The sequence below is a fragment of the Diadema antillarum genome, unplaced genomic scaffold (genome assembly GCF_040938485.1).
Source record: "Diadema antillarum isolate AM-2024a unplaced genomic scaffold, OU_Dant_1.0 seq00001046_RagTag, whole genome shotgun sequence".
NCBI lineage: Eukaryota > Metazoa > Echinodermata > Echinoidea > Diadematoida > Diadematidae > Diadema > Diadema antillarum.
In genome coordinates this window covers 23,003-36,289 of record NW_027271877.1, presented here as the reverse complement: position 1 = coordinate 36,289, position 13,287 = coordinate 23,003, and the positions used below count along the sequence as shown (strand labels likewise).

At 35.6% G+C, this 13,287-nt stretch overlaps 1 protein-coding gene across 1 annotated transcript in view; it reads right to left on the bottom strand.

Annotated features, from left to right (window-relative positions):
* The window catches only part of LOC139743082 (uncharacterized), a 42,354-nt gene extending 33,957 nt beyond the window's left edge, over positions 1–8,397 (bottom strand). The window contains exon 1 of the mRNA XM_071653589.1: positions 8,359–8,397. Within this exon, the coding sequence (XP_071509690.1) occupies positions 8,359–8,397 (39 nt within the window). The remainder of the gene's footprint in view (positions 1–8,358) is intronic.
* Between the last annotated feature and the right edge of the window lie 4,890 nt (positions 8,398–13,287).

Below are 13,287 nucleotides of genomic sequence, written 5' to 3'. Positions count from 1 at the left end.
CGAGAACGCAAGCACTGAAACGTTTTTTTTTTTCCAGCAATGCGATTTATATGAAAATCTGGAAGTATAGGCCGATCACAATGAAGAATAGAATACACAGGGCTCCGCACTAAGTTTTATCGGGCCACCAATATCATTGATTTTTATTTTCTGGTGGTCGAAAGTAAAATCTGGTAACAAAAAAAAAGAAAAAAAAAATCAGGAAAAACATTAGAAAAACTAAATCGGTCCTACTAAACATAGACAAATTAATATTAAGCATTATTGAAGTGATACCGATGCCCATGTCTAAAACAAATGAATAGAAAATTCAATCATCTTACTCTGTGTTTAAAGATTTGACAATTGTTAATAGGCGTAGAGATTATTTAAAAAGTTGATGCCCATTATATTGAGGACGTCAAAACTTACGTTTGAAATGAGAAAATGGGAGCATTTGCTGACATTTGTTAGCATCCGACATTTGTTTTAGCATTGTAAAAAGCCGAAAGTTACCGTTATTCATTTTTAAATGTAAAAGCAAACAACCGACATTCATTTTAGAATCTTACGGAGCTGAATACTATCCTAATCCATTTCCAAACGTGAAAGCAAACATCCGCTATTTGTTTTAGCATCTAACTGAGCGGATTAATACCATTAATCATGCAAATGTTAAAGCAACAATCTGTTATTTATTTTTGCATCGTACGGAGCAGAATATTACCGTTATTCATTTCAAACATCCGACATTTATTTCATTATCGAACGGAGCCGAATGTTACTGCTGTCCACTTCCGAAAGTGAAATGAATCATCTGACAATTATTTTATCATCGCACGGAGCCGAATGTTACTGTTTTTCATTTTTTAACGTCAAGGCAGACATCAGACATTTTGGACTATGAAACGTATAGCTGAATGTTACTGATATTTATATCGAAATGTACCGTAGCAAATATCCAATATTTTTTTATCATCGTATGGGGCAGAATGTTACTGCTGTTCACTTCCAAACATGCCAAACGTAAAAGCAATCATTCGACATGTATTTTAGCATCTTCCGGAGCTGAATGCTATTGACATTTACTTTCTAACGTAAAAGCACACATCCGGCATTTATTTTATCAGCATACGGAGTTGAATATTATTGTTATTCACTTCAGAACATCAAAGCAAACATTCGACATTTATTTTAGCATCTTCCGGAGCTAAATGTTATTGCAATTTACTTTCGAACGTAAAAGCAAACATCCAGCATTTATTTCATCATTGTCAGGAGTTGAATATTATTGTTACTCTTTTCCGAACGTCAAAGCAAACATCAAACATTAATTTTACCATTAAACGCAGTTGAATGTTGCTGTTATTCATTTCGAAATTCAAAAGCAAACATCAGACAGTTATTTTAGCATCATATGGACATGATGGAGCAGAATATTACTGCTATTTTCTTCCGAACATAAAAACGATCATCTGACATCTATTTTAGCATCTTCCGGAGCCGAATGCTATTGCTATATACTTTCGAAAGTATAAGGAAACATCCGACATTTATTTAACCATCGTACGGAGTTGAATGTTATTGTTTTTCATTTCCGAACGTCATAGCAAAAATTCGACATTTATTTCAGCATCTTCCGGAGCCGAATGTTATCCTTATTCATTTCCGAACGCAAAATCAAATATCTAACATTAGCACCATACGGAGCTGAGTCTTATCGTTATTCATTTCCAAAAGTATGAGCAAACATCCGACATTTATTTTAGTATCATACCGAGTCGAATATTACCGTCATTCATTTCCACAATTAAACGCAAACCCCTGACATTTATTTTAGCATCTTACGTAGCCGATTGTTACCGTTGTTCATTTTCAAAAGTAAAGGCAAACATCCGATTTTTTTTTTTTTTGGTGGCGCGATCGGGCCACCAAAATCTTTATTTCTGAAATTTTGATTTCATTTCCGATTTTCACTCAATTCATTCATATAAAAGTTGATTCAATTCAAATTGACAAGCATGCAAACAATCAGTAGGCACTATAACAGACACCATGTTGAACATCGATAAACGTCGAACATCGATAAACATCGGATAAGTCGAAGAAAATTCGACGTACGCGTACCTCGAAATTCGCGTACGTCGAACCATTTTCTTCAGTCCCGACGAATTCGAGGTATCCGAGTTTGACTGTACTCAAATACGATCCAGATTGTCAAGGAAACAGTATTCCCCAAATATTCACCATCATAGTCATATTCAATCATATTTTTATATCTTTATGACCAACCTGAGTATGTATGCCCTTTGTCCCCCATTCGTTTAGTGTGTGGAGAACCATGTTTATGGGTATTTTGCAAAATAATTTTGCAAAATACCCATAAACAAATTTTTGCATAATTATTGAGGTGGAATCAGTTGAAATTACTCAAATACTGATCCAGATTGTCAAGGGAACAATATCCCCCAAATATCTACCATCATAATCATATTCAATCATATTCTATATTTTTTATGACCAACCTGAGTACATGTATGTATGCCCTATTTTTATCAGGATAGTTACTACTGAAAAATTGAATAGTTTAAAGTGTTTACTTCCATTGATGAAGGGCAGTTTGCCATTTAGTTTCAATGAAAAACAACTTGACACAAGAAATATTAATTTTAATAGATAAGCAATACCTGCTGCATAGAATTCCAGTAATCGAGTAGATGTATGATGTCTGTCTAGCAGTCAGGTCATTGATTTGAGTCACATCTCAGTATGTATACCCATGAATTTTGTTGTGGCTACTACTGAAAACTGAATAAGGACAATTTGTGTATCACTTGCAATTAAAAAAAAAATCATTTTACTTTATTTTCTTTTTTTGATATCACAACCATTTCAAATTGGATCTCCATCAAATTAACTTTGAATTCCCCTAGTCTTAGAATTGTATGCTCTTTAGTAATTCATACTATTGGTTTCCAGTCATCTCATTAAATGTTGAAAACTGAATCCCCATTTCTACAAAAACTATACCATCCCTTTATGCTGATTTTCATTGTGTATTTTGCCATCTTCCCCATCCCCTTTCTGAAAATTGTTCAGTCAAGTACATGTATTGTTTCAAGTGTCTATAACTCAAAAAGTAGCTACAAAGTTGGGATGCTTTCTTCAGGATGATTGACCATTTGTGTACTGAGAGACCTTCCCAGCTACCTACATGCATTCACATGCAATATATATGAGGATGTCCCATACGAAACGCATTTGTCCCATACGTAACATTATTTCAATGTCTAATAAAAAATATTTCTTTTGCTGTTTTTTCTTTTTTCTATGGTATTTAATTTCTCTAAACAATAAATTAGAACTTTCCAAAAGGGCATTCAAATAACCTTAGCAATTTCAGAAAAAACCTAAAAAAAGACCTCATTTTGTTACGTATGGGACATCTCATGATAGGACACGAGCTAATTTGCATTTCATTTGCATAAACCCTAAATTTTCATACCAAGTTAAACTATTTGATGAACTTCTTCTGTCCACACATTAATCAAATATAATTTGCTTTCCTTTGAATAAATATGAATTTGTATAAATGTCCCATACGTAACGCTGTGTTTTACATTTATGCAAATGAAGCCTTTGAAATTTGCATAAATTTACATAAAATCATTTTTTCCTCCATGGAAATCAAAACTTCAACTCATAAGCTTCAAAATGATACCAAATATGTCAATATTGAGCGAAGATGAAATTTTGCCTTCTGAGGGGACCTTATCTTGGACTTGGATTGGTAATAATATCCCTTGGTATAATACAAAAGATGACTGAGCCATGAATACATATTGCACATATATATATACGCAAGTGGTATAATCCAGACTCACTCTACATACAATGTAGTCTTGTTTCAAGACAACACACACAGCTGGAAGAGATCAGCTGGAAGAGATCATCTGACTCGGTCAAGAACAAGAAACTGGTATTGGTACTGTGTACGTCTCATCACTAAGAGCCAAACCATAAGTGGTCACTGTTCGCAGTCAAGCAGTCTCTTTATTATACCTCGAAACGGGGGTGTAAGATTTTCTCCTCTAAAAAATGTGGCCGGCCCATTCCACATCGATCGGTTTGGCGCAGTGTTTAGTCGTCTTTCCTGTTTATTTCACTATGTGTGGGGAAAGGGAAGACCCTGTCAGCATTGTCGATTTCCTTTTATTGTTTCAAAATGGACCATGATGGAAGTGATGTAGTGTGTTGTGTTTTTTTACTTTAAGAGAAGAAGTTCAATGAAAAATAAAACCCACACTGATCTTCAAGATTAATCACCCTGGTTTTCTAGTCATGCCTGGTTTCTTCTGGTTGCATTCTGCCACACAACTCTGTGAGACAAATTCCACTTCCATTAAAGTTTTCTAAAACGAGATTGGAAAAATTTCAATTTCATTTTGGATTGTGTACTTTCAAAAGTGAATATCTTGTCACTGATGCTGTACATTTTCATTACAACAGCAAACCATATACTGTAAACGTCAATATTTTCGCGCGATTAATTTTTCGCGCTGAGCGGCTCGAAAACGTATTCGCGGGTTCTTAAATTCGCGCTCCGCAGCAGGTTACTTTACTGTAGTACACATTCACTGCTTTCATCCAAAGCCTCTGCTACATAGCTTGCTATGCCAGCGTACGACAAGCGACGTAGCGAGCGGCTCGACTGCGAGTACAAGCACTCAAATACGTAGTACAGCTGTGACTCTAGTACCGTAGTCACGGGGGACTGTAGCATCGACGCGTGCGGTGCACACATGCATGCTACAGTACACAGCAATCTAGGGTATCGTCTCTTCGCACAGTACTAGTAGCGTAAACATGCCTGTACATTGTACTACGTAGCAGTATCATCGATGAAGCGCACACAATTCATCCCGTTCAAAATGTGCGTAGAAAATTGTGAAGATATATTCGCGCGTTTTTGAATTCGCGCTAGCCAGACGTAGCGCGAAATCCGCGAAAATTAATGTACCGCGAAAATTTCCACGTTTACAGTAATACACCATGTATGGGGATCCAGTAATTCCTCATATATGTCGCAGAAGATAACAACAGTTCTTGGACGGAAAATGGCGAATCACGGGTATGAGGATATTGGAAAAGGGAAACAGACAAATTCATTTCTATGACAATTCTTTTGGCACATTTTCTTTCTAACTTTCACTCTAATGTTATACAACAGAGGGGAAAAAAACAAACAGTATTTTGCCAAACGAACACATTGCTAGCCCTGATCAAGGAATTGTGATACTTGGTGTTGTTATTTTTTCAAAGACAAACTTGGGTAAGGCTAACCCTGGTGACATATAATGTAGGCCAATGTTCAATTATCCAGTGGCTCAACAAGAAACAAACGAATGCCATCAAGTACAGACTGAAATTCAATTAGCCTATCAAAAATAAGAGAGCGTAATACACAGGGTGAAGGTCTACATAATACAGTTGAACCTCTCGTATCCGGACAAGTCGGGACCGGGGCTCATCCGGATAAGGGATTTGGCCGGATACGGGAGACTCAATGCTTTATACATGTACATGTACATACACATGTACTGATGTAGCCCATTGTAGTACCACATGTAGTAATGTGTATACTGCAACCTTTTCATTGTTACACTCAGTAACAGACCCCAAAATAGAGGTTCGTGTTTGCAAGAATGAAATCATTTTCTTTTATAAATTCTTGGGATGATTTACCTAAATAATTATTAAGAAATGTATCAAGTATATGTAATTCATGTGTGTTTGTGTAGGAGTTCTCAAGGAGTTGGGAATCCCCCTTTCCTCCCGTAATTATTAAAAAAAAAAAAGAAAATCACGGCGAGATTGCGTCCGTATAATAGAGAGATCCGGATAAAGGGGGGCCGGATAAGAGAGGTTCAACTGTACTAGTAGATCAATGCGTGTACATGACCAGCATGTGAAATGGTACAATGGGTGACATACGTATATCTACCATGCACACGCAATAATAGACGCATAGTGATGTAGTATACACATGTGGTTATTGGCTGTAGTATAGAATCAGGGGGTTCAAGGGATGAAGTTTAGAACATTGTGCTTAAAATGTTACTCAAGTAGAAGGCAACTATATGTAATGTTTTTATCTTTTTTGTACTGAAGTGCATATATTTCCATACAAACAATGGCATCCAGCTACAATGAATTAAATGCTGCAACCAAATCTGAGCTTGCAGTCTAAACAGACAGGAAGGAAAAACAACTGGAGGCACAGAATATAGACATTCTGGAACATAGGCAAGAATCCCCAATGGCCAGCACCTCCAGTGACTCCAGGTACATTGAATTGTAGCTGAATGGCATTATTTTGATCAGGCATAGTGTGTTATAAAATACAATTTAAGAATTGAGTACACAAAAGCAATGGGAACTCACTTTAAGAAATTGAAGTCTCAAAGTGTAACTTTCCACACGTCACACTGGATCTATTCAAAGTTAATCACATTTAAAGGAAAATCTAATGAGCAGAATCATAAAAGTCTAGGCAAAATCTGACCTGAGATAATAATTAGTATTTACAAGAAAGTTATGGATTTATTACAATTGTATGTTTTCAACAGACAGTGATAAATTCGTCTCAGCCACACATACAAATAAGATGACAATAATGTCATCCTCTTGGAACGTTCAAATTTTGCTTGTCAAAACTAGCAAGAATTAGATCTCTGCAAAGCAGCTCATTTCCAACCATGCCAAAAACGGCTTTATTTCCCAATGGTAAAGAATCCTTTCTAGTGTCTCTACCTTGGTTTCTTTCACAGCACTGCACCTCGAGCACACCCTCTGTGCGTGCATGCATACCTCAAATATGCAAAGATTTAATTCCCTCATTTGTTGGCCCTATGTTGGCCCAATGATAAAGAATCCTTCAAAAATTACACACACACACAAAAACTCCAAAAACAAAAACAAAACAGGATTTAGACTGTCATCCAGATTACTACCAAAATGTAATCACCGGTTCCTTGTGTCAAAATCAGCTCTTCTTACAAATTTCATCTCAGTCCATTCATCAATTTTTTACTTATTTTGCAAACAAACAAACAGATAGCTAGGCAGACAGACAGAATGACAAACCAATGCCCCAAAAATAAACAACAACATAAACCTCCTTGTTATCGGAGCTGGCAGAGACAAAAATATCAGTAATCTCATGAATGTTTTTGGTAAAAATTATCATAGCCTGTGCAACCCCTTTCCTCATTTCATAGAAATCATTGTTAGTGAGTGGAATATCACAGAAGTACTGAATATTCAATTATAAAAAAGATTACAACATATCTCATTCTTGTGGCGATCTATTGTAGTATGTCAACTAGATGCTAGGCCTAAAAGAAATCCTAGCAGTCTATACTATAATTTATAGAAGATTGATGTCACTACACAGGTCAATATTAACCTGTTGAAGATGGGCTGATTTTGCTACAGTACAACTCGTATTTCCCATAGACACTTGCCCGAGTATACTCGGGACTCATCCTCAGCTCAATGGGTTAAAAGAGACTTTAGCGCGGCGTAGGGGATGTGAGGGCATCGCATCAGCACCTCAAATTGGCAGGAGTAAAATTCAGTCTTGGCTAAAATCAAGTCAGTTGATCCATGGAAACACAATAGTTGAGTATTGAATGGACTTGTGTCTCAGAATTAATTTACTGACTGTAAATATACTGCATGCATCACTGTAATTATTTATGCGGGCCTCTTTCTATCTGGTGTGCAACCGGCAACCATGGCTCAAAAGTCTGTAATTTCTGCCCCTAAAAATCACTCTAGCAAATTGAATTTGATCGTTATTTAGGCACCTAATGATACTGAAAATACTGTCATATGGGCGCTTTGACTCACTTACAAGATACACCGTACAACTACAAAATGAGTACGAGTACTAAGCAATGTCAATACCGCTACTGTTTTAATAGAACTGTGTCATTTCCGGATCCTACTGTGTATGTGCTGCCGCGCTGCGCTGGCTGGGCTACCCGCGTTGAACTGGTACGATGTACACTGACTTGCGCGCACACCCACTATGCACCACTCGCACCACTCGGTCTTCTGCAGTGGAGCGGAATTGATCTCCAACACAGCCGAGTCCAGCCCGCTGGGAGTCCCACAACCAGTGGTGATATCTGGGCTGCACGCGCTTCCACAATCCGCACCAGACGCACGAAAATGACATGGAAAAATGGGCATTTCATAGATGTGAAACACTTATTCTTATCTAAAATCCGTGTGGCAATCTACATACAGATAAAATACTATGAATTACACGAAAAATATGGCTGAATCAAACATCAAAACCTTCAAATTTACCTTGTATATCACCTCCGCGCCCTGGCCCACTGACGCCATTGTTTATATTTACTCTATATTTCGGCTGAAGTTAGCCGATCATGAAACATCACTCTGGACAACGATATGTATGGTGCCTTCCAAGTGATTGTACGTAATACAAAATACTAATTGCTAACTTCACGCTGGCGCATTTCATGAATCTTACAGATGTTAGTCATACCATGGAGCTTCGTTTGTAGCTCCATGGTCATATTTTGGCTTATAACTCTATGAATTACATTTTACTGCAGACGCTATATGAATAGAGTCATCAAATATTTTATTAATGGTTTAAAAAATGAATTATATAGGTAAAATTTTACTTGTTTTGACCTGTCTTTCACTCTGTGCTAGTCAATATGCTCTGTTATAGAATTTGCAAATTCTTATGGGTCAACTGATAAGTGCAAACTCAAGAACTTGTGTTAACTTTTGCTAGGATCCATAAACAAATGCCCACTAGGCCCAACATTGCCTCCAAGATAGGAAATCATTTTCATGAAAAAGGAAAATACTTGTTCCTCATTCAATCACCACTCTGTGGTTCTCAATTTCATATTTGATCACTTGCGAAATTGTCTTACAAGTCCCAATTCACAAACTATTAGACTCATGAAATAAATGGTATGTGCAGTATTTCATACGTATGTATATATATATATATATATTTATATATATATATATATATATATATGTAATTATAACATATATATACATATATATATATATATATATATATGTAATTATAACATACATATATATATACATATATATATATATGTAATTATAACATATATATACATGTATATATATATATATATATAGAATCATATGCCTTCATGCATGCATATCATATGAAGAATTTCATTGCAAAACGGGCTGTGCATCATTTTTAAACCTTTTAAAGTATCTCCAGTGATCAAGCAAATTAAAAACTTTTTCAGTGGGATACCTCACTTGTAACATAACAAAGAATATTATTCTCGAAGTTATCATTAATATCCTGAACATTCTTATCATTTTCTCAGTCTTTTAGCAGCTTTTATCGCAAATATCTCAACTTAAAGGACAAGTTCACCTTCATAAACATAAGGATTGAGAGAATGTAGCAATATTAGTAGAACACATCATTGAAAGTTTGAGGAAAATCAGACAATCCGTTCAAAAGTTATGAATTTTTGAAGTTTTTGTGCAGTACCCACTGGATGAGAAGACTACTGCAGTGTATGAATAACTTAGATGTCACATGCGTACAACAATATAAGGAAAATATAAAGAGAATTTCACAAAATTCCATCTGTTGAAAAAAGTATACATTCCCCTGACTCGTTACCGACAAATGTTATGGGTAATATTATTCCCCCTGCCTTTAGAAAGAGGCAAGTCAAGTGCTCTTTTATTATGCGAAAAAAGTGAAAATACATTGAATTTTCTTTTACATTTTCTTTATACTGTTGTACGCATATGACTCACAAGCTGTAGTAGTCTCCTCATCCAGCGGTTCCAAGACAAAAATATAAAAAATTCATAACTTTTGCATCGATTGTCCAATTTTCCTCAAACTTTCACTGATGTGTTCTACTAACATTGTTGCATTTTCTCAATCCTCATGTTTATGAAGGTGAACTTGTCCTTTAACAGAAGTGGAGTTAGCTTGTTTTGCAATGAAACTCTCTCTCCCTCTCTCTCTCTCTATATATATATATGCACACATATGTAATGCTGTATATTTGTATGTATGCATGCATGCATATGTAAGTATATGTACATAATGCACCCATCAAAGGGTTACCTGTTAACCCGTTCCATACGGGAACCTGGTGGCATGCGTGTTAAGTCTTTGGGCATTTCAGAATTCAGTATGGAACAGGTTAATAGAATTTTAATTTCTCTCACATGAATTATCAATTTGTCTGCCCTTTCAAATTAATTTATAGCTATTTAGGAGAATAAAAACCAGCTACTAAATGCAATCGATTTCTGGTAGACTAGCATTTCTGAATTAATCTATACAGACAAACCTCAAAGATTTCTGATTTTTCTTATTATTTTCTCTGTCTTTTAGCAGCTTTTATTGCAAATATCTCATCTTAACAGGAGTTGAGTGTCAGTGTTTCTTTAAATGCAATTAAAGCATTGGATCATAAGGAGGAGATCATACAGAAGAGAAATTATGTTTTAAATTTTGAATGACCCTATATACCTGGTACTATAATCAGGCCTACACGGTTTTTACTTCACAAAGATCTCATTCATGACAAGCATTCCTAACATTTTGAAATAGGCAATAATTATTAGTTTTGTAAAAAGCAAACATACCAACAGACAAACAGACAGAAACACAAACACGCACATTCATAAACATATTGATTTATACATAGATCAGCATGTTTACTTTCAACGTTCAATGTTGAGTTTGGATTGGGACTATACATGTATAGGAAAGTGTGAATAAGCTGATGTTTTTTCAACAAAAAGGAAGATATGTTTTCAAGCCTACATGTGGTATAATATACTATATATAATACACTATATTATAGTATGATATTTGGTATATTTTGTCTCTTCGCATACGTAGTGAGATTGTGATTAACTGAACTATGGACATTTTTTTTTCCATTTGTAATTGGTTGAAGCTATACTCTGCATCACGCCATTGCAAACTGAGTTTTGACCATTACAAGAAGACTTGTCTTAGAGTGATAGGAGTGTGGGTTCAGACAGCAGCTTGGGAAACAGTTTTGAGAAAGTCTCCAAAAACTTGGAAATCAGCAAGTCATCTCACATCACAGTCACTGAAGACCAGATTTTTTGCCTTGCTGATGGGAGCACTCATTGATGGACGATATGGCGGGCCGACTACTCACATATATACCACATTGGTATTTTTATGGATCTATCCGGGTGGCTTGTCAGTACGAGATTCAACATTCTCCTTCTCATATTAGCAAGTACTCAGTGGTCTAAACGTTTTATATTTGCAATGTCTACAATTGAATGTGCATTCAAAGAAACCTGCTTTTTGCTGGTAATACTTTGTTCACTCTTTCAAAATCTTGGATGGTTTCAGGTCAAAGTGGCCTCCTCTTGTTTCTTTTTCTCTTTTAAGCCCTTTTCCTTAGAACTTCTTCCTTGTAATGATAATAATAATAATGAAAGCAAGAGAATATTAAGCAGAGGGGTGAGGAATTTGTCTCCCTCCCTTTAACAGAGGGAGACAAATAGAAGAAAATTCACAACTTAATAATGATGATGATAATCATCATCATCATCATCATCATCATAGTAATCATTACAATAATCATTATCATAATTATTATTGTCATATGCACTATCATCACTTTTATCATTGAGTGGGTTCATGTAGTGTTGGTTGGGACCTAATTTCAGGTTTCGAACCTTTTTTGGTGAGATGAGAAACCTCTTTTGAAATATGAAACAGCATGCAATTCCAAGAGCAATTCAGCATTTATTTGATGAAAATTGGTTTTGAAATGGCTAAGATATCCAAAACAGAGCAATTATTATAAAAGGTGGGACCAACCTTTCATTACAATCGCTTTGTTTTACTTTGTATTTGGATGTCTGAGCCATTCCAAAACCGATTTTTGCCAAATTAACTTTGAATTCTTTTTGGAATGGTATAGTCTGTACTACTGTATACGCCAAATATTTCGTGAGGTTTTTATTTTCGCGAATTTCGCGAGTCAGCTGCTATTCGTGAAATTAAAAACACGCGAAAATATTGACTCTGATGCCGATATGAATGTGACGTACATGTACACATTTTCTCCGTTCAGTACAGGACTCCACAATCGCGAATTTAACTACTTGCAAAATTGTCGTGAAGTCCCGATTCGCGAAAATTTAGACTCGCGAAATATATGGCGTATACAGTATTTCATAATATGTGGTTTCTTGATATCTCACAAAATGTTAAAAACCCAATCCTCATCTTCACCAATACTATACTATCCCTTTAAGCACAGCGACCTGCTATAACTTTGGTGTTGTTGTGTACACACAAGGACCAAAATGTCATCTTAATTGACATTGTGAGAAAACTGGAATTCTTCCTGAGAAGATAAAAACATTTCATAATCTTTATGAACATCCTCCAGATAAGCAATAAAATAGACATTTTACACACACACAAACATGCACACAAACAACAGGAATATTGCACCAGCATCATTTGGTAATAGTATTCACATGACCATAATAACTCTTTCAGAGTGCCTCATAACACACCATGCTCAACTCCTTACCATCATTCAAACTTTTTGCAACAACCTTTTTTTTTCCACTGCATACACATGACATCAAATTTTTCAAAATACAAAGTGATGGTGATGTATAAATGTATCTAATTTATTCAATATTAATAAAACACCAAAAGATTGCACACGTTATCACCACATGATTAGTGCTCTCCCTATTTACACATCAAAAAACGGAACTTCATTAGTACAATGTATGCATGTAGTACCATCACTGTGAAAATCTTTTCTCAAATATTATGCAACTTCTGTTTTCACAGCTTCACATGACTGAAATTGGTACTGTATTACACCAGCACAAGTCTTAGACCTTTCTACCTGCACAATCACCATGTTTCAGAGTATTGGCAGTTCCGTATATCTTGAATCAGACTGCGGAAGCTCAATGTTCGGTGATGAACTTTGAGCCATTATGCTCTCTTAGAATGATACCTCAAAAAATTCACTTTAATACCCAGTCTTTACTCCTAGCTTTAAAAAAAGTTTAAAGAATTTGGTGTAAAAACTGCAGTTCCCATTTTCCCTTTTTTTATGTCTACAGGCGTAATCATAAAAATTGTAAAAAAATTAAGCCTGCATCAACACCAAATCGTGAACATTTCAATCATGTAAATTTGGTGGAAAAAAA